Source organism: Arachis ipaensis, chromosome B6 (genome assembly GCF_059453495.1).
Source record: "Arachis ipaensis isolate K30076 ecotype BB chromosome B6, ASM5945349v1, whole genome shotgun sequence".
NCBI classification, from domain to species: domain Eukaryota; kingdom Viridiplantae; phylum Streptophyta; class Magnoliopsida; order Fabales; family Fabaceae; genus Arachis; species Arachis ipaensis.
In genome coordinates, this window is record NC_142441.1 from 123343906 (window position 1) to 123366897 (window position 22992).

At 35.4% G+C, this 22992-nt stretch overlaps 2 protein-coding genes across 6 annotated transcripts; one reads left to right on the plus strand and one right to left on the minus strand.

The window, feature by feature from the left end:
* Positions 1 to 315: 315 nt before the first annotated feature.
* Positions 316 to 5559, plus strand: LOC107648354 (uncharacterized). Of its 5 annotated transcripts, XM_088492087.1 has the most exons (10): positions 317 to 814; positions 954 to 1055; positions 1154 to 1220; positions 1530 to 1763; positions 2614 to 2678; positions 2925 to 2989; positions 3525 to 3599; positions 3691 to 3815; positions 4066 to 4129; positions 4958 to 5559. In XM_088492087.1, exons 1-4 carry the CDS (start codon positions 437 to 439, stop codon positions 1625 to 1627), a joined length of 645 nt encoding a protein of 214 aa, XP_088348213.1. In that variant the 5' UTR covers positions 317 to 436; the 3' UTR covers positions 1628 to 1763; positions 2614 to 2678; positions 2925 to 2989; positions 3525 to 3599; positions 3691 to 3815; positions 4066 to 4129; positions 4958 to 5559. The 5 variants fall into 5 exon arrangements, with proteins under 5 accessions (XP_088348215.1, XP_088348213.1, XP_088348214.1 ...); XM_088492089.1 differs by lacking the exon at positions 4958 to 5559 and having other exon boundaries at positions 316 to 814; positions 1582 to 1763; positions 4066 to 4274; XM_088492088.1 differs by lacking the exon at positions 4958 to 5559 and having other exon boundaries at positions 2597 to 2678; positions 4066 to 4274.
* Positions 5560 to 13090: 7531 nt separating this feature from the next.
* LOC148562573 (uncharacterized) lies at positions 13091 to 16669 on the minus strand. The gene is made up of 4 exons (XM_088489666.1): positions 15910 to 16669; positions 15580 to 15838; positions 13625 to 13775; positions 13091 to 13552 (listed from the first exon to the last, which is right to left on the minus strand). Exons 1-4 carry the CDS (start codon positions 16667 to 16669, stop codon positions 13091 to 13093), a joined length of 1632 nt encoding a protein of 543 aa, XP_088345792.1.
* Positions 16670 to 22992: the final 6323 nt, after the last annotated feature.

A 22992-nucleotide genomic window follows, 5' to 3' on the forward strand; every position in this document is an offset into this window, starting at 1 on the left:
ATGAAGGTGAAATGAAGAGATTTACTAATTAGATACTTGATATTGGAAATGAAAATATTGGTTCTGTTGTTGGTGATGAATCGGAAATTGAAATTTCAGATAATCTATTGATTACAATTACTGATGACCCTCTCTCTCATTTGGTAGACTTTGCATATCCAAATTTGTTGCAAAACATGTTAGATTACAGATATTTTTAGAGTAGGGCATCACTACAAGATTTTTATTAATTGGTGGAGGTTTTATAATAGAAGTTTTTGAAAACCTCCACAACATCATCTATTTGTAGCAATTTACAAAACCTCCCTAAATAAAAATCTCAGCATTTACACAAAATTAAAACACCCACACATCTGAAGCCCACCCAAGCACTCAAAGCCCATACCAAAATGAAACGTTGGCTTAGTTTCGAGTGAGGGGAGAGTGAGCAAGACCTATGAATGAAAACCCTAAATTGCAGCATCATCGTCGCCGTCGCCGTCGCGTCGCCGTCGCCGCCTCTCCATCACCGCCGCAGCCACAGCCACAACCATTCATCTCCTTGCCGCTAGTGCCAATGCCACAATGTGCTTCGACAATCTCCTTGCCGCTCCTCTCCCACCTCCCGCCGAATGCTGACGGCGGCGATGCCGCTCCTCAGCTGCTTATCCCCGGTTGCGGGAACTCCCGACTCTCCGAGCACCTCTATGACGCCGGATACACTGGACTCACCAACATTGACTTCTCCAAGGTCGTCATCTCCGACATGCTCCGCCGCAACGTCCGCCTCCGTCCTCACATACGGTGGCGTGTCATGGACATGACCAACATGCAGGTGCGTGTCAACTGCTCGCTTTTCTGCGCTGTATTTTTTTTTCTCAAAATGTTTCGAGTTTGAAGCTGAAGCAGCCCTTCGGGTTTTGAGTTATCTGATTCCTGCGTTGTTTTCATTTCTTTTAAATGCTGGTATGCAGCTTGAAGACGAAAGTTTTGATGCAATTATTGATAAAGGTGGATTAGATGCTTTGATGGAGCCAGAGCTTGGCCCTAAGTTGGGAAATCAGTATCTCTCAGAGGTTTCTATGATTTCTTTGATCTATTCTAGTTATTATTGTGAAGAATAATATAGATTAATTAATTGGTCATGTGAACTTGTACTGATTCGTATTTCCAGGTAAAGAGAGTTTTGAAACCAGGGGGGAAATTTTTGTGCCTTACCTTGGCTGAATCTCATGTACTTGGTACGTTTCTGCAGTTTTTGTTACTCCATTTGTTTATTATGATAGTAGAATATTTGGTTGACAAAGATGACTAGTTCTGATGATAATAGTTCCTTTTGTGTGTGTTTTCCTTTTCTTTTCTGCATAATGCAAATCTCATATGAAAAAGAAACATGTTGATGTAGAAGCTATTTCGGCTCTAATTTCATTTTGGATTCTTTGTAGTAAACTTGGACAAGGAGCTTTGTTACTGTGAACTGTGAAAGAAATGATCTTCTGGACCTTGTTTTGCATTTTAACTTCATTTTATAATTTATTTATGTCTTTAAGGGAAGAAATTGACCTGGTTGGTCTTGGAGGAAACTAATTCAGGCCTTTTAAGGTCAACTCTTTTCAAAGTTCCGCCTTGGATGGAAAATGAGTGTTGATTTCATACCTATGAAGTCTTCTAATAAATCTAGCCTTCAAACATTCATAGTCGTTGTGGAGAAAGAGTTGTCTGCTTCAGTGCATCAGATTACATCGTTACTTCAGGATTCAACTCTTCATTGTAGTTCAAAACAGGTAAGATGCATGGCCTAATTCTGGTGTTTCATTGGTGTGGATGCTTTTTTTAATGAGGATTCATAGATGGTTAATGCAGCATTTGTTAGATGCACTAGATTATGCTGTAGCTTGACCTTTAATTGTAATGATTGCATAGGATAGCTATCTGGTAATTAGGTCAAGAACTGGTATGGTACATTGGTACTATTATTACAAGCCAAGCCAACTAATATAGGAAGAGTCCAATTCCTAATTCAAGTAGGAGAAGGGATGAGTAAACAGAATGAAATTAGGGACAGCTCCTAAGATTGTTTTTTAGTTAGATAACTAATTAATTTATAATATATGCATGTTCTTAAAAAAAATGTTTAATATATTTATATTAGATCGTGTATTTTACATCTGTTAATTTCTGGTGTGGTAGTGGCAAACATGTTTGGAAATGCAATGATTATCAAGCATGGAATTAGAAAGAAAATGCAGTATTCCCCCCGCCCCCCCTTTTTCAGTTTTTGCATTTTTCTTGAGTTTATTCCATTAAAACATTTCCATGGATGCTTAATTTATTAGGTTAAGAATTCTTGTATTTTCTGTTCCAAACATTGGGCCACTTTGTGCAAATTAAGAGCTTTTTATCTGAAAAAATTCAGGCTGCATGTCCTTGTGTAATTTGTACTGTTTGAGCATAGATACCTTAGTTTGATATTGTTAATTGCTAACTATCTGCTGAACCCACTTTGCTCTTTCATTTTTGGGTAGTATATATACTAATTTACAATTGTTTGCAGAATTAATTATGCAGTGATTTACTAATGATTTGCGTACGAATAATGTGATGGTCTTTGATTTAGGGTGTGTTGTTGTATAGGACTTTGATTTCAAGAAAATCAATGTGATAATCTTCCTTGAGCCTTAGACTACAACAAAATCCATGTGAGTATGAAGAACTTTACCTTACATCCTCTTGTATTTGTCATGAAAAGTAGGTACAACCTGGTAACTAAAACTTGTGATTTATCCGCAGGTTCTTGGTAACTAATATGACATTAAATTGCTTGAAAAATGGCTTTGCTTTTAATTCTTGCTCGACTTTTGTACATCTTTAAATCGTAATCGAATAAAAAGAAACCGAAAAAATAATAAGGTGTATGTTGTCATGTTTACTCGTATGCAATGTAGTTACGTCATGAGAGGATTGATGAAAGAATGAAGGCTTGCAGGAATTAGTTTCCAGCATCAATAAGGTTAGTGGTTTTAATTTCTATGCATTGGTATTACAAATTTTATAACTTGAATATCCTTGGTTTGCTTAGATATTGTGAATCTATGTTGTTGTAGACAGATAGAAACATTTACAGCCATAGGTTTTAAGCATATTGAAGAAGGTGAGAAATTAGTGGTTGGCTTTTGATACCTTGTCCAGTTGTACAAGATGAAATTGAACCCCTAACCTAACATTAAGTCTCAAATAGATCATGCTAGCTAGGTTTAAGCATAAAATTTCCATTTTTTTCTAAATAAGTCAAATATGAGTAAATTTGAATATTATCTCTTTGCTCATGTTGAACCTCCTTGTTAATTATGTGTGCTTCGCCGCTAATTACTCTTGATTGTAGCGCACAATGGTATATGTATATATATAGGCTTGAAGAGATATGATTCTAGTTCTAACAGACTAATAAATCAAACAATTTTGTTGAATTGGTGTTTTTTTATACTTTACCATTCAATTAGACAAGTGACGGAGCCCAGACACTCATATTTTATGATGTCTCTCAGGATGAGCCCCCAAGTGAAAGGAAGATTGCCAAATTGTGTGAATATGCTGCAAAAAATCCTTTTCGGATTCCAAAGGTGTCTTTTCTTTTTCATTTCATTCATATAGAATATAAATCTTCTAAAGAATATAAATCTTTTAGTTCAATTGTTTATAATTTGGAAACAGGCACGGCAAGCCTATCTTATTGGCAATAAAGCCCTAGCAAAGGAACTTAATGCTAAAGGGCAAGTGCACAACATGCATATGAAAGCAGTTCATGGAAAAGCTCAGGAATCTATTTATCGTCAGAGGTTTGTTATTCCCAAATACTTTCAGGCCTCCTTTATTCATCCTAGTTTTCATTAAAATGGAGACACATATGATGTCACATTGACATGTCTTGCTTGCCCCACAGAGCCTATTTATACTGATGAGAAAGTTTAAGAGCTGGCTCTAATCTTATCCCATTTAAACTTGGTTTTACTTATTTATTCTGTTTGTGTATCTATACGAATATGTCAGTTTTACTTGCATATTTATTCATTGTATTTATTATTGTAGGATTCAATCTGAAAATGATGGCCGGAAAACTTGTAATTTTCTTCATGAGGCTGGACCATCAAAGGTTTACCTTTATATTTGTCCATGGAAAAGCTCCTATTTAGACAAATGTTACAACTATGCATATTTCATTATTTACGGTATAGTTCAGTTTTTGATAAGTTTGATTGTTATGTATGTATAAATGTTAAAGCTTTTGTGAAGCCAAACTTGGATTGAGTTCAGCCTCTATTAAGTATTACTCAATGTTTTGCCTTTCTTATGTGATTATCGAAGTATCTCTCTATTCTTTTATATAGTTAATTAGAACAATACCATATGGAATTATGATTGGAACTATTGACATTGAGAATTTTTTTATATATAGATTTATGTTTTATATTAAGGAATTGTGTTATAAAAGATTTAGTTTTTAAATTTTGATATTAAAAAATAAATTTTTAATTTGAGAATATGTAAATGAAATAAGATTAATGAATAATTTGAAATTAAAAATAAATAAATAATTATAGAGTTTGTGGAGGTTTAAAAGTCTCACAAAATAGTTATTTTTTAAAATTAAAAAATCAATTTGTGGGGGTTTTAAACTGTCACAAAAGTGATTTAAAACTCTCACAAAAGTGTAATATAAAACCCCCATTAAATACACACAAACCCCCCCCCCCCACTGAATAGATTGTGGAGATTTTTAAAAACCCCCACAAAAGACCTCGTGGCACCTTAAATTTTGGGGGTTTTAGAAACCTCCACAAACCATTTGATGGGGGTTATAAACCTCCACAAATAGAAAAAAAACCTCCATAAATAAATAAAAATCTTGTAGTGGCAATTCTTGAACCCACGCTTGAGAGTGTCGAGAAGATAAACGATTTTGTCTTGACAATCTTTTCAGGGATGGAAAAGGAGTATTTGAGTTCTGACACAACATGTCAAGCCGATGAGAATGAAGATGTACAACAAGAGTGGTTCACACCAGAGTTCCTAAATGACATCAAATGTTCCGGACTATTCAATCACAAGTTGACTTTGAAGCCAGGAGTCGCTGTAATGCTACTGCGAAACATAGACCAGACTTCAGGTTTATGCAACGGGACAAGATTAATAATTAACGAACTTGACAGCAACGTAATTGGAGCGACGGTAGTGACCGGTAGAAATATTGGAGATAAAGTGTACATTCCAAGAATGAACTTGATCCCTTCATATTCAGGATTTCCATTTAAGTTCCAACAGAGACAATTTCCATTAACAGTATGCTTTGCAATGACCATTAACAAGAGTTAGGGTCAATCATTATCACATGTAGAATTTTATTTGCCAAAATCAGTGTTCACCCATGGACAATTTTATGTTGCTTTGTCAAGAGTTAAGAGTCGCAGTGGCCTCAGGGTTTTAATTCTAGACGAAGACGGCAATCCAAAGTCATCAACAACAAATATCGTGTTTGAAGAAGTTTTTAATAATATTTAGGTAAGAATAATATTCTTTTCATTTTAATAACATGTTATGATTTACACTTTTGTATAAATATTTACTGTAGATATAACTAATTTATCTATAACTTTGTTTTCATATTTGAGATGAAATGTGTAACAAGGAGCACAACATCATATGCCAATTATTTTTCTAATGAAGTTAGTAAGATACGGGAGTGGATCATCTCCAGTGGAAAAAAAACTGGATAGTGTCTAGTGTTTGATCTCACCTTTCATTGCACTCTCTCTCCTATTTAATTTTGATCTCACTTATAGAATTAAAGGTGAGAAATCATACTTTATTCTCTCAAGAGTTAAAAAAATGGAGAGGATCCATTTCCATAAGATACTAGGTTGTCGATAAATTTTTTTTAGCCTTATGAATAAAATTTAGTGTAAAATTAATATGCTATTATTACAGTTATATATGTTCTTATTTTTTTCATTTCTCCTTCCCTATGGTTCAAGAATATTATAGACTTCAAACTCTTCTATTTACTTTTTACTTTGAATAAAGATAAAACAACATATTCAGTACATTTATTATATAATGACAATCATCGTGTTATACTAAATTCAAAAAATTATGATTATAAAATATTATTTTTAATTTAATATGTCAAATTTAAATATAAGCCCGTACATCGTACGGGTTTAACACTAGTTATAGTAGTACTAGTAAATTTTTGTCTATTTTTATTTAGAATTTGAGACTTGATTATTCTTAAATATTAGTGAATATATGTATTTCAAATTTTAATTTTAAGTCTTTGATTATTTTATATTTTTTATTTATGTTGGACCGAGTCAACTAGTAACTTATCAGTTAAACCAGTAAATTATTAAACCAATAATCTAATCGATCCAATCATGGTTCGATTATGACAACTATAGTTGATATCACTTAAAATGATTAGATTTTTTCTTTTCCATAATTCGATTTTGAGTCTCTTGTAACGAAAAAAAAAAAAAAGAAGAAAATATAGTATTGTACATAATGAGTTAAATAATATAATTACAATTAACATAATTACATAATCTCATAAAAGGCCAATTATTTATTCAAAGTTAAGGGAAAATTGAATTAAATTTTATGAAACATTAGCAAACATTTCAATGTTTTATTTTGATAAACAGAAATCTCTTAATTTTTATAGTAGTTTTTGAAATTCATAATTTTTATTATTTTAATTCTACAAATTTAAAATTTACTATACTAATTTTTAAGATCTAATTTTAGATATTATATTAATTTTTAAATCCTTTTTAATATTGGGTCAACAAACAAAATATTGAGTTGGCTCTGATTTGTTACATTAGACATAGGATTAAACGATATCATTTTATTTTGGCACAAATAAGGTAAAAACGATAGAATCTTTAAAAATAAGTACTCGAATGTAGCACAAGTCACCAATAGAACAATTAAAAGCTACCAAGAGTGGTATTGATATGATCATCATTATCTCATAATAATCGTCATTATTGTACGTTATAACTCGGCCCCATAACCATTAGCAACATATGATGTACCTCGTCATCTTCCGTTACTATTCGGAATTATGAGCTATAACTAGGCGACAATAACATCTCCATCATAACCGACGTTCCAACGACAAAATAAGGTCGGTTACGATATCATTCAGTTAAACGGTAATGCCGAGAATATAACGGACAAAGAACTCGTCACATATAAAAGGGAAGTAAACTATTTCCAAAGATCTAAGTTTTTCCTGAGTAAACTAGAATACACACTGACTTAAGCTTCGGAGTGCCTTTTGCAGGTACACTCCCCTCTTTTGATATTGCTCGTGTTCTCACGCTCACGATGAACATAAAGAATTCGGATTCTAAGAGACGGACGTTCAACCTTGCAGCACATAGCTCGGCTATTCTCGAGGACTTGAGGCCGATCTATCTTACAGGCAAGATCAATTGGCGCCCACCGTGGGGCCGAGGAAATCATATTTTTTCTTTTGGTCCCATCACTTCCATCTGCATCCATGGCTGACGTACCGCCTCCTTCACTGTCCGAACTCATGCGAATGGTAGCTGAGCTACAACAAGCTAATCAGCGAATGGCTAACGAGAACCAAATAATGGCTGCTCAAATTGCTGAACTAAATCATGCTCGGATTGAACACAACGATGCTCATCGCCAACAGGCGGAGGACGAGGAACATCAGTCCCAACCGACTCATGTTTCAGAAACTGCTCGACACGAAGAGCAGCAGCCCGAAGACGAGAAAGAAGAGTCCGAGGACCCTGTAGGCCCCTTTACAAAAGAAGTAATGAACTTCGAACTGCCGAAGAGGTTCACTCTGCCGTTGACTCTCACGCCTTATGATGGACTCGGAGACCCGAGGAAGTTCCTAAAGAAATTCCGATCAATAATGATCGTCAATGGTGCATCAGATATAGTTTTATGTCGTTGTTTTCCGAATTATTTAGACGGTCCTGCACTTGATTGGTTGTGTGCTTTGCCTGCAGGTTCCATTTCGCGTTTTCATCAGTTGGCGAAGTTATTTGAAGAACATTTCGCCGGATCTGCAATATACTTGCACGATTCCGATTACCTGAACACTATCAAGCAAGGACCAAACGAAAGCTTAAAGGACTATATGACTCGCTTTACCAAGGTCGCAATCAGCATACCAGATCTCCACCCCGAGGTCCATCTCCACGCAATTAAAAGCGGCCTCCGACCTGGGAAGTTCCAGGAGACGATCGCAGTAGCAAAACCAAAGACCCTAGCAGAATTTCGAGAGAAAGCAAAAGGACAAATTGACATCGAGGAGCTCAGACAAGCTCGGAAGTCTGACAAGTCACACTTCCGTGAAGAAGATAAGAGCTCAACCATTAAGAAAAGTTTTAAACTAACACCTCGATTTGATTCTTATACGCAGTTTAACACTAAGAGGGAAGACATAATCAAGGAGATCTTGAACTCCAAACTAATTAAGCCTCCAAGAAAGGCCGGCACATACCAGGATACAAAGAACGTGGACAAGTCAAAGTACTGCGCTTTCCACCAGAAACACGGCCAAAATACCGATGATTGTGTGGTCGCCAAAGATCTCTTAGAACGACTAGCAAGACAAGGACACCTAGACAAATACATCGGTGGTCACATCCAAAAACGCGGCCCCAGTTCCACAACAAACGACCTCTCTGAACAACACCGAGGAAAAGAGAAGGCATCTTCAAGCCAATATGAAAGACCACGAGGTATAATCAATTGTATTTCAGGAGGATATGCAAGTGGGGGATACTCAAACTCGGCAAGGAAAAGGTCGTTCAGAGCAATATGCTCGGTAGAAGGACCGAAACAAGATGTAGCAATCACTAACCCACAACCAGAAGTCACTTTCACACAGGCCGACTTTAACTCCAATATACAAAATTTGGACGACCCTGTGGTAATCACCCTCCAGATAGGGGATCTATTAGTGAAAAAAGTACTCTTGGATCCCGGGAGCAGTGCCGATGTTCTGTTTTATTCCACATTTCAAAAGATGAAGCTCAGCGACAACGTGCTACAGTCCACAGGAGGAGACTTGGTCGGCTTCTCGGGAGAACGAGTTCCAATACTCGGATCAGTGTGGTTAGTGAGCAACCTCTTTCAAAAACTAATGATATTCAATATTTAGTAGTCGATTGTTTCAGCCCATATAGCATTATTCTCGGCCGACCTTTTTTGAATAAGTTCGGCGCCATTGTATCTACAGTTCATCTCTGTGTAAAGTTTCCTCTGCAGGACAACCAGGTTGTAACAATTCATGGCGACCATAAAGAGGCACGACAATGTTACAACATCAGCATGAAATTCCAAAATCGCTCCACGCAACAAGTCAACAACGTCGGCCTGAACCAAAAGGAGCACACGCTAGCCGAACTGGACCCAAGAGCTGATTTCCTCGATCGCCCAAAACCCTCTGATGACCTACAAAAAGTGTATTTCAACAATAACCCTAATAAATTCACGTATGTAGGTACCTCACTCAATGCATCCGAGTTGCAGGCCATAACTACCTTCCTGCAAGAACATGCCGACCTTTTTGCATGGACACCATCAGACATACCCGGAATCGACCCACAGATTATCAGTCATAGACTAGCAATAAACTCGACAATCCGACCGGTGCAACAGAAGAAACACAAACTCGGCGAAGAGAAAAAGAGAGCATCACTGGAAGAAACACAAAAGCTTATCAACACCGAATTTATCAAAGCGATCAGATTCACCACCTGGTTAGCCAATGTGGTAATGGTAAGAAAACAAAACGGTAAGTGGCGCATGTGCGTCGACTTCACTGATTTAAACAAAGCATGCCCAAAGGATTTTTATCCCCTACCATCCATAGACTCTTTAGTAGACGATGCGTCAGGCTACGCTACTTTAAGCTTTATGGATGCGTATTCAGGGTATAATCAAATAATGATGCACCCCTCTGATCAAAATAAAACAGCTTTTATCACTGATTTCGGTAACTATTGTTATAAAGTTATGCCATTTGGTTTAAAGAACGCAGGTGCAACTTACCAACGCCTTATGGATAAGATATTCGCCAAACAAATCGGCAGGAATATCGAAGTTTATGTCGATGATATGGTCGCCAAAACAAAAATCGGAGATAACCATATCAGCGACCTTACAGAAATATTTGGCCAGATCCGCCAGTACAACATGCGTCTCAACCCCGAAAAATGCGCATTCGCCGTTCAAGGGGGAAAGTTTTTAGGTTTTTTGCTGACATGCAGGGGAATAGAGGCAAATCCAGACAAATGCCAAGCTGTATTGGACATGGCCAGCCCTAAAACAGTCAAGGAAGTTCAGCGCCTCACAGGACGACTCGTTGCACTTTCCAGATTTGTTCCTTGCCTTGCTTCAACTTCTATTCCTTTTTTCCAAGCAATTAAAAAGAAAAATAAATTCGAATGGAACGACGATTGTGAGAAGGCCTTTTTAAAATTAAAAACAACACTCTCACAACCGCCGATATTACAAAAACCCCTACAAGGGGAGGATTTATTTCTATATCTGTCAGTTACTGATTGGTCAATAAGCTCAGCCCTTGTTACAGAGAGAAACAAAGTTCAGCATCCAGTATACTTTGTCAGTAAGACTCTCCAGCATGCCGAACTCAATTATCCAAGGATTGAGAAGCTCGCACTAGCACTGATATTCTCGGCGAGACGTCTCCGACCTTACTTCCAAAACCATGTTATCCATGTCAGAACCGATCACCCACTAAGACAAGTGTTACACAAACCAGAAATTGCAGGACGACTCATAAAATGGGCAGTCGAACTATCTGAGTTCGACATCAAATACCAATCCCGAGGACCGATCAAGTCACAATTCCTGGCAGATTTTATCGCCGAGCTTACAATACCATCCGAGGAAGACCATGCCAAACAATGGATCTTACATGTGGACGGCTCTTCAAATAACGGAGGCTGTGGTGCAGGAATTCGTCTGGAGGCCGAGGATGGATTCATATTGGAACACTCAATACACTTAGCTTTCAAAGCGAGCAACAACCAATCCGAGTATGAAGCACTAATCGCCGGACTCCGACTCTGTTTAGATCTTCAAATCTCGACGATCAAGGTATACTGTGATTCTTTGTTAGTCGTACAGCAGGTAAATGACCTTTTCCAGGTAAAAGATCCTCTACTCTCTAAATACTTGCTGTTAGTAAAAAAATTATCAAAAAAAATTTTCAAATTTGAAATAGAACATATACCATGCGAACAAAATCAAAGAGCGGATATCTTATCTAAGCTCGGCAGTACACAGTCCGAGCTATCTACACTGCAACAGTTCACAATAACATCACCCACTGTTACTCTGACAAATATGCTAAGTGTTTCACAGGAAACAGATTGGAGGAACGACTTGATACACTATTTACAAACAGGTAATATACCAGAAGGGGTCGAGAGCGATAAAAAGTTTCGACGGCAAGCATCTTCCTTCACAATACTCAATGGAACATTGTATCGACGGGGATATACTCGCCCTCTACTCAAATGCCTCAACAAATCAGAAGCCGACCTAGCATTAGCAGAAGCACATGAAGGAATCTGTGGCACACATACAGGGGCTCGAAGCCTAACATCAAAGATCCTCCGAGCCGGATTTTTCTGGCCGACTTTGAAACAGGACAGCCAACAGAAAATAAGGTCATGCAACAATTGCCAAAGACACGCACCACTGATACACATCCCTGCCGAGCAAATGCATCATTCAGATATCAGCTGGCCGTTTAACCAATGGGGTTTGGATATACTCGGGCCATTCCCCACGGCACCAGGCCAGGTAAAATTTCTTATTGTCGGAATTGACTATTTCTCCAAATGGGTTGAAGTCCAACCTCTAGCAAAAATAACATCACAACAAATGATTTCATTCGTTTGGAAAAACATTATTTGCCGTTTCGGCATACCTCAACATATCACAACTGACAACGGTCGCCAGTTTGCCGATCAGAAATTCCAATCTTTTTTGCAGAATCTCAAAATAAAGCAACACTTTGCCTCTGTTGAACATCCTCAAGCAAACGGACTAGCTGAGGCCGCAAACAAGGTCATCCTGCATGCACTAAAGAAAAAACTAGATGACGCCAAAGGACTGTGGGCCGAATTAATACCCGAGGTACTCTGGGGATACAACACCACCCCACAAACATCAACAAAGGAAACGCCATTCAGGCTGGTATATGGATCAGAAGCCATGATCCCCCTGGAAATCTCCCAGAACTCAATCCGAACCTATATCGACAACCAAGACGAAGCTCGGAGATCCGAGCTCGACATCATTGAAGAAGTTAGAGACCTCGCCGCCTTGAAGCAATGCGCAACGCAGCAAGCCATAGCTCGACAATACAACAAGTCGGTCAGAAACAGATCATTCGTTAAAGGAGACTTAGTCCTCCGCAAAACTGAAACTGCTTGGAAACCACCAACACATGGAAAGCTAGCAGCCAATTGGGATGGCCCATACCGAGTATCCGAAGCACTCGGCCAAGGAGCATACAAGCTAGAATCACTAGATGGTAAACTCTTGCCTAATACATGGAACGTGTCTTCCTTAAAGAAATTTTATAGTTAAAAGACAGGGACAGGCTTGTACTCTTTTTCCTACTACCAAGATTTTATCCCAAAGGGTTTTGCTTGGAGAGGTTTTAACGAGGCTAGCCTACCTGCACCTTTGTATGTAAAAGGTTCAAAACAACTCCGAATACATAGGAGACATATATTATCTTATTTTTTCTTTTCTATCAAATAAAATCGATCTTATCAATCTATCAATACAGCTCAGACAAATGCCAATACTCGGCAAATCTACAAACTACATTCATCAGATAACATCATCAACCACAACACCAATAAACTCGGAAAAATATCCGAACAATCACAAATAGCTTTTATAAAAAGCATCAAATTCAAAATTCAAACAAGTCAATTCAAGATAAGTTCAAAAAGCACGGGCTATACTGTTACATATGCAAAACAAATTCAAAAAAGTTTCCTAACAAATCACGCTAAACATTATCGGCTTCATCTTCTGCGTCACCATCATCTTCAATCAGCTGACCATCTCGCACTATCTTTCCAGGATCCATGCCAGAGAGATCGGCATCCGGAACCAAAAACTTAACCTGCAACCTTGCCCTTTCAAAACCTTCAACAAACGAATCCAATATCTCATCCGCCTTTTTCTTCTCCATATCCTTAAACTGAGCAGTAACCTCAATCAGACGACTTTGCAGGTTCACCAGATCACTTTCCTTTTTCTTCAAATCCTCCACATCCTTAGAATAACTTTCCTTAGTCTCCTTCAGCAACTTCTCGGTCTCAGTCAAACGAGCTTGAAGCTCAGCAGCAAGACCCTTACACTTAACCAACTCCTCCTTCAAAACAGAAACCTCCCCCTTTTCCGCAGCAACCCCCTTATATTTCAACTCCTGGCTGCGCCCAAGACTTGCAAGACGCAGCCCAACCACCTAGAGAACAAAATAAACCAAAACTCATAAGACTACCAAAGGAAAATTAAGGAAAAGTCAGTAGGTTATTACCTGCATATATTGCCCAATAGCCATATCCCCAACTTCCTTTGCAAGAGTAACATCAGCCGACGATTGGCAATACTCGTCAACAACAGCCATATAAGGATACTCTTTTCCCCAAACCGAAAATGCCTCACTTTGTTCAGAAATCTCGTGAAGTGATGAGTATTTTGGTGAAAAATAAATTTCTCCCAAAACACACAAATCTAACCGGCAAGTGTACCGGGTCGCATCAAGTAATAATAACTCACGGGAGTGAGGTCGATCCCACAGGGATTGAAGGATTGAGCAATTTTAGTTTAGTGGTTGATTTAGTCAAGCGAATCGAGTGTTGGTTGGGTGATTTGTGATTTGCAGAATGTAAATTGCATGAAAGTAAAGAATGCAGGAAATTAAATTGCTGAATCTTAAGGAACAAGAAATTAAATGGCAGAAACTTAGAGTACAAGAAATGTAAATTGCGGAATCTTAAAGTGCAAGGAATGTAAATTGCTTGAAATGTAAAGGGGATTGGGATGTGGATTTGCAGAAATTAAACAAGGAAAAATTAAATTGCATCAAACAGAAGAGGGAAAGGGAATTGGAATTGAACCGGATCTTGAAGCAGTAAAATAAATGAACATTAAAAACAAGAAACAGAGAATGTAAAATTGAGATCTCAAGGCCCAGAGACTAGAAAACCAAGTCTAGATCTCAATGCCTTCCTAGATCCAACAAGAACAATTGCAAGGGAATTGTAAATTGCAAAGAGAATAGATGAAGAGCAATGAACCGGAAATGAAATTCAATTAACAGTAAAGAAACAGAGAGATCCAAGATTGAGATTGAAACAGAATTTCTTCAATTCTCCAATCCAAGATCCAAGACAAGTGTAAATTGAAAATGAAAGCAATGAAAGCAAAGAAATTAAAGTTCAAAAGCTCTCCGAAAACTATTATGAAAATTCTAAAAGGAAAGCTCCCCGAAGAACTTGAATTCTATCCTATTTATACACTTTCTTCAAATGATTTTCAAGCCTTGAGTTGGGCCTTTGCTCTTGGTGGAATTGGGTTGAAAGAGGCCTTGGTTGATTGCTCTTGAAGTTTGGAGAAGAACCGAAGTGAACCAATTGAACCGGTTTTGAGGTTAGCAAAAGTTGGACCAAAAGTTTGAGCCAAAGTTAGGGGTCTAACTTTGGCTCCAACTTTTCATATCAGTTGGCACATTTTTCTGGTTTGGACGTTGGTGCCAACGTTAGGGGTCTAACTTTGACCCTAACGTTGGCCTTCCCTTTGTGCTAGTGGCGCCAACGTTAGCCTCCAAGTTAGGGGGCTAACGTTGGCGCAAACGTTGGCCCCTTCTCCCTTTGTAATTCATGTGCCAACGTTAGCCTCCAAGTTAGGGGGCTAACGTTGGTGCAAACGTTGGCTCCTTCCCCATTGTAATTCATGTGCCAACGTTAGCCTCCAAGTTAGGGGGCTAACGTTGGTGCAAACGTTGGATAGCCAGGGAGGAATTCATGTGCCAACGTTAGCCTCCAAGTTAGGGGGCTAACGTTGGCGCAAACGTGGGATGGCCAGGGAGGAAATTTCAAGTTCCAACTTAGCCTCCAAGTTAGGGGGCTAACGTTGGGGCTAACTTCTTGCTTCCTGGTTCAATTTCACTTATTCCATTGTCCTCTCTTCACTCCTAGCCATTCCTCTTTGCTTCAACCTTTCTCCAAGCTTTCTTCACCTATCATTAATCAACCAAACTCATCAAAGCTATGCTCAAAATCATGAGATATTCATTCTTTCAGAATATGCAACAAATATAGCATAAAACCTCATGAAATGGCATAAATTCATATATGGTTGGTTCAATCAAGGGAAACATGAAAATCTACTCAATTAGCTTGCTTGTAGCTCAAGAAAGTGCATAATTCTAATGAAAACAAAAGAAAAAGACTAGTTAAAATAGGCTAGGATGACTTGTCATCATGAAGCCTTTTTTGATTTCCAATAAAAGCATGTATCTCTTCCAGAGGAACACCTAACTCTTTTTCATCAGAATCATCCGATAAATCCACAAGGTTGGACTTCTTTCTTTTCTTCACAATCACCTTCCTCCGACCTTGACGAGGCTGCGTAACCTCGCCAGTCCCAACAACCTTCTCAGCATTAGATGAAGATACCTCTTTCTCCAAATTCTTATTCTTGAACCGCGTCCTCAGAGACGCAGCAGAAACGCCAGGATACTTCCCACCTACAAAAAACAATTCATGTTAGACTTTTCAGAAAAAAAGACAGACATCAACATAAGCCCTAAAAACTCACCCAAATACTCTACAACAGCACCTTTATCCTCCTCCCACTTCAGCAACTCATAAATCGATATCAAATTTTTCCGATCAACATTCTCCACCAAAAACTCTATCAGACACTCGTTCCTCGGCGATATCACCTCTGGGCCGAGTATATTTTGCGGCTCCGAGAACCAAAATAGAGGAAACTTCTCAGCAAGATTTTCATCAATAAAAAACGGGAAGTCCTCCTCTGAACTCCTGACTTTAAAATACATCACTTTGAAGTCTTTAAAAGAAGACATGTAAAGTTTGAAAATCCCAAATCCCGGAGTACTATTGAAGTTCACCCAACCCCCCTTCCACACCCCTTTAGCTTGAAATAAAGAAAAGAATAGATCCACAGAAGGCACCTCCTCTAAGAATTCCATCAAAACCTCAAACGATCGCAAAAACGCCCACCCATTGGGATGAAGCTGTGATGGAGCGCAGTTGAGCTGCTTAAGAACCTGACACTCAAACTCCGTAAACGGAAGCCTAACCCGCAATTCCTCAAGCACACAACTATGCATGTAGAAGAACCCAAACCCCCACTCTCGGTGATAAACTCTATCATCCACACTACATGGTAACAACTCTACTTTCACTCCGGAACCCACCCACACTATTTTATTAACATCCACCTCCCTCACCGCCGCCTCATCAGAGAAAAGTGACACCCGTGATTTAACATCTTCCCCTACCCAATCATAAGACCAATCCACCTTATCCTTTTTCTCTTTCTCAAAACCCATTATCTCACAAAGCAGTACAAGATTAAACAGAAAGCAGAAGAAACGGATCAGAAATGGAAAAGGAGAATCATACCTCTCTTACTCATTCTTTAAAGAAGCAAGCATATAACCAAAAGCCAACAAAAATCTGAAAGGATTAAAGCAATTAAAAGAACAAAACGTTCCAAATGATAACCCCCACTCCCAAAGCCACATCAAACAGTGTACCCAACATTGGGAATCAGCAAACTTAAATGAAACCATTACTCTTTCTCTTTCATCAGAAAATAACGGACACGACTCCCTACGTACCACAAATTTAAAACACAAAACCATCTTTTAATGAAGTAAGTTGATCTGGGGGCTCATCCACTAACCCACGCAAACCGAGTTATAACTCATCCAAAAAAAGCTCAACCTGCTTCATTAAAATCTTCCTCAGGCTAAGCTTGGGGGCTGTGATATGATCATCATTATCTCATAATAATGGTCGTCATTATTGTACGTTATAACTCGGCCCCATAACCATTAGCAACATATGATGTACCTCGTCATCTTCCGTTACTATTCGGAAGTATGAGCTATAACTAGGCGACAATAACATCTCCATCATAACCGACGTTCCAACGACAAAATAAGGTCGGTTACGATATCATTCAGTTAAACAGTAATGCCGAGAATATAACGGACAAAGAACTCGTCACATATAAAAGGGAAGTAAACTATTTCCAAAGATCTAAGTTTTTCCTGAGTAAACTAGAATACACACTGACTTAAGTTTCGGAGTGCCTTTTGTAGGTACATTCCCTTCTTTTGATATTGCTCGTGTTCTCACGCTCACGACGAACATAAAGAATTCGGATTCCAAGAGACGGACGTTCAACCTTGCAGCACATAGCTCGACTATTCTCGAGGACTTGAGGCCGATCTATCTTACAGGCAAGATCAGGTATGATATTGACTCTTATGATTGTTGATAGCAATATCGAAGATGACTATGGATTGAGTTTCTCAGTTTGTTAATAATGATTAGTTTTATTTTTGTTTGTTCTTTATACTCTACCATGTTGTGTTGAGTTCTTTTTCTTTAAAAAAAAAAAGATAAAAATGAAGTCGTTTTAAAGAATAAAAGAAATAAAACTATTTACATATCATATAAACTCTTTTTCATCTTTTCATTTTTGTCTTGTTTAAGCGTTAAAATGACCGATTAGTCATGTATCCAACATGATAAGAAGTTAAAGTCATTTTAGCATTTTGTTCATTGACTCAAAAAGATTCAAAAATTAATATAATATCCAAAAATGAATTTTAAAATAATATAACAAATTTTAAATTTAAAAAATTAGAATAATTAGAACTGTAAATTAATTCGATGAATCATTTTAAAAATTTAGTTTTTAATCTTTTTTCCTTGCTCTTACCGCCCCTCTCCAGAACCCAAATCAAAGAAGTTTATTTAAATGTTCCTAAATACTCAAACAACTAGCAAAATTCACAATATATTAATCTTGACTTGTACGCTGAGAAAAGGATAAAATTTTTCTACAATAATTTGACAAATTTTTATTAAAATATTTAATAAGAAAACAAAAATGCTTCAAATTGGTATAATAATGAATAGTTTGGATAGTATCTATAAAGAATGCTTTCTTTTTGGTTACGACTTACGAAACACCTTTTGTTTTTAATTTTTTCTTTATCAATTTTAAAATACAAATTTGCTAAATTATTAAAGCAAATAACTAGTACCACATAAATTGGCAACCGTGTTTTACAAAATTTTGATAGAAAAAGTTCCGCCTGAGTGGCGGCAAAGATTCAATGGTTTTAGTGTTTTACAGAGAACACAGCACCGGATTTTTATTTTTAATATTAAATTGACAATAATATTTTTTTTAAATTATGAACGATTAAAATGTTAATTTTAAATGTGACACTGTTTTTTTGGTGACACTGTTTAATTTGAGATATATAAATAAGACATTTTAATTTTTGAAAGATATATAGAAATTAGACTGTCTAATTTTTATTTTAAAAAAATTAAAAAATTTAAAATATAAAAATCAGACTCTTCATTTATATATTTTCTATAAGTTTTAAAATTACCAAAAATGACAATATTTATAAATATCATTAATCTCACTTCCATAAAAAAAAAAGTTAGCAAGTGTATCGTTTTGGTCGGCATAAAATACTTCAAACGTAGATTGCTGCATTCGTTGGGCAACTCAAAAAACATGGGCCTCTAAACCTTGGTTGTCTCTTGTATGGTGCCACCTCTTTCGCCACCAAACTCTTTACTTTAGCTGGATAATTATCCCAGATGGCTAATATCTTGTAGGTTTTATTATTCTGTTGCTCTTTATAATTTCGTGAAATTTTTAATTAAATTTTTATAATTTTTTTAGTTGAGTCTTTACACTAATTTTTTTTAATTGGGTTCTTATATTTTTTTTTATTTAGATCTTTATACTAATTTTTTTAGTTGGATCCCTATAAAATTAAGCCAATTATTATTAAAAAGGACTTAATTAAAAAAAAAATTAGTGCAAAAATCCAATTAAAAAAAAAATATAAGAACCTAATTAAAAATTTTACAAAATTATAGAGACCAAACAAACTAATTAAACCTATATTGTAATTTTGGCTTTAAATCCTCGTTTCAATAATTAAAAAAAAAAACTCTCTACTTCAGCTAAGTAGCTATTCTTTGCTTTTTTTTCCCCTTTATAAAAGCAAAATACAATTCAAGATAAAAAAAATATTATTTTTAATGGATTAGATTTTCCCTTTCAAAATACGTGTACCTTTTTTATTTTAAAATATTTGTGTTATTTAAGATATTGACATAGTATTAATCTTTTTATATTTTAACTCTAACAATAATATTATTTTAAGAAAATTAATCAATATACTATTAACTATATTAATTAAAACTTAATTTCAAAAAATAATCTTATTTAGTTATAAAATTTCATAATATTGCTAAAATATTTTTTATTTTCTAAATTAATGTGTTCTTTTTCTTTTATTAGAATCTATAATGTACGAATATTGATACAAATATGATATGACATGGGACATAAATTTTAAAATTTTATTAAATTAAAGTAAAAATTATTTTTTTAAATATTTTTTATTTTATTTTAATTATATAAAGTATTTTAGATATATCTTATATTAATAACTAAGAACGCATATTAATTTGAAATTTATTTCAAATATATAAACAAAAGTAAAGTTAAACACACTGATGCTACGTAATTGTATTTAAGTTTGTAAAAAATATGCAACTTTTATACAACAAATTTTTGTAAAGTGATTTTTTATACGAGAAAAGAAGAGGGAAATGTGTTGAAAATTTTTAGAATTTTTTAACTCTAAGACTATTTATATTAAATTATTAAAAAATAAATACTTAAAAATAAAAGTGTATTTGAATTTGTGAATATGATTGAAAAAATTTAATTTTTCGATTTTTTTATTTTCTTTCACTAAAGTTTTTTGTATCTTTAATATGACTGAATCGCAATCCCTCTAATGAAAAAAAAAAAGCTACGGAGGTGACTTTGATGTATTAAGGACCAAAACTCTGAAGTCACTATTTATATTTGAATGTGACACTTATTATTAAACCTCAAAATCCAAATAAAATATTATATCTAGTTTTAATCTTTTAATTTCAAATAAAAAAAAATAATGACTTATTTAATTCATCATTTATGACAATAAACAAAATTACCGTCATATAAGTTATTTAATATGAAATAGCTTAATTCTGTGATTATGATTGTTATATGTATTACCTGTGAATAGATTAGGGACTTGTTTTATGTGCAAATTAGAAAGCTATTTTTTTATTACTTTAATAATTTGGTCTGTCTCATATATCAGTTATGGAATTATCATAATACATTAGTGTCACCATAAAATCACGATGATCACCATACTAATATACTCAACGACATAGATTAAATTTGGATAAAAAATTTTAGAAATTACTTGCAAAAATAATCTCATGCATGCCTATTTCCAACTGATCCTACTATAATAAACTTTAAGAGATCACGAGTCAGAATAAAAATAAAACTAAATATTTTTTTTAGAAACATATATATTTGTAAAATTGTCTAAACCATATGAACATTTAAATACACACTCGCACCTGAACCAATATATCATAAAATAATATAACATCCATCAGTTGCAGATCCAAAAAATTTATAAGAGAAGACCAAATTAAATACAAAATAAATTAAAATATAACATGAACAACAAGTGAACAAAATATAATTCATAGTATATAGGTCAAAATTAATAATTATATTATATAAAAATCAACATTCAACTATATACTTTAGAAATTTGATATTTTTAATTTATTCTGCGATATTTCACATAACTAAAATTTCAATTTACCATCTAAAATAAATTTTAAAGCATTCTCTTTTTCAACATATACAATTATATAATCTGCTAAAAATTTGTCTTCTATCTTGTTTTAAACTCTTGATTTAATAATTTTTATTGTTTAAAAAGTCTATTCAGTTGTTATTATTATTATTATAAAAATAGTCAAAACAAAATTTTTTTTTATAGTTATTATCTTTTTACATTAATCTAAACCTATATTTTTTAATAACTTTTCAATTATTTATATATTTATACGATTTTATTATTTTTTAAATCTATTTATTAATTGCTACTAATATATTATAATACACATTATAATTTATGCATATTAAGTTACTAACATGTAAATTTTTTCAGTGTGTAATATACTAAAATATATTTAATCTATAATAATAATAATAGTACTAATTTTTTTAAAAAAAAATTGGGAGAGATCACACTACTAGAAAACTAGTTATTACAGACGGATATTTCCGACGAATTTTATCCCACGGAAATACAGACAGAATTTTAGAGGGATTTTTTGTCGAAAAACAAAAAAAAAAGAATTAACATAAATTACAGACAAAAAACAGAATCCATCGATAATCTGTCTGTAAAATTAATTTTTTTTGTGAAAATAGTTACAGACAGAAAATTCGTCTGTAATTAAATAGACAGAACGCTGCATTTTATTAAATTATTACAGACGAAAAATCCGTCTGTAATTTAAATTTTCCGTCGGAAATATTAAGGTAACCCTAATTTTATCACCACCCAATCGAGCTCCTTTTACACACACAAAATATCAGAGATCAAAGTTGTTCCTCTCTCCTTCAAGGAACTTCTCCGTCGCACGCATGAGCTTCTTCTTCTCCTTTTCTCACTCACAGCGCCACCGTCGCTACCCTAACCACCGCATCTACCTTCTCCTTCTTCTCCTCTCTTTTAAACACTGAACCAGTAGAACACAGCCCCTGTCTCTCTCGTTCTTTCTCGTTCGCAGAACAAATCAAGCTCAAGCTCCTATTCTCTTCGTCTTAGGTGAGCTCCAGCACGCCGGCGCCACCTGCAGCAGCGTCTATCCCCACCACCACCGCGCCTCTCTCTCTCCTTTTATCCCCACTCAGTTCTGGCTCGCATATCTTCTCAGCGCCGCAGCCATCATCTCCTCCAGTCAATGCTTCCAGGTTTTGGTTTCAAAATTCTTTTAATTTCTGTTAAGTTCAATTAATTTTGTTTAATTAGTTTGATTTTAGTAATTAGTTTAGTTAGATTTGTTTTCTGATTAGTGGATTTTTAGGTTTTGATTACATTAGGTTTAGTTAGATTTGTTTTTTTCTGATTTTAGTAATTAGTTTGATTTAAAATTTGTTGTTGAAACTTTTTTCCTCATGATTTTTCAATTTTTGGTGATTCTTTTCACTGCACTATCTTTTTTCTTTTGCTGCTGCTTCTTGCTGTAGTGTGATAGTGATCCTTCTAAGAGATTCATTGTGTTTTCCAGATGAGGTTCTTGAGCATGTTATTGGGATGCTGAAATCAAGAAAGGACAGAAGCTCTGTGTCACTGGTTTGCAAGGAGTGGTACAACGCTGAGAGATGGTCAAGGAGGAACGTGTTCATAGGTAACTGCTACTCTGTGTCCCCTGAGATCTTAACCCGAAGGTTCCCAAACATAAGAAGTGTTATACTGAAAGGGAAGCCACGTTTCTCTGATTTCAACTTGGTTCCTGCAAATTGGGGTGCTGATATTCACTTTTGGCTTGTGGTGTTTGCTGAAAAGTACCCTTTTCTTGAAGAGCTTAAGCTTAAGAGGATGACTGTTACTGATGAGAGTTTGAAGTTCTTGGTACTTTTCATGAATATTGTTGTTGATGGTAGATGAGTTTATTGATAATAAGGTACTTGTGTCTTTAACATACAGAATGAGTTATTTTCCTATGAAGA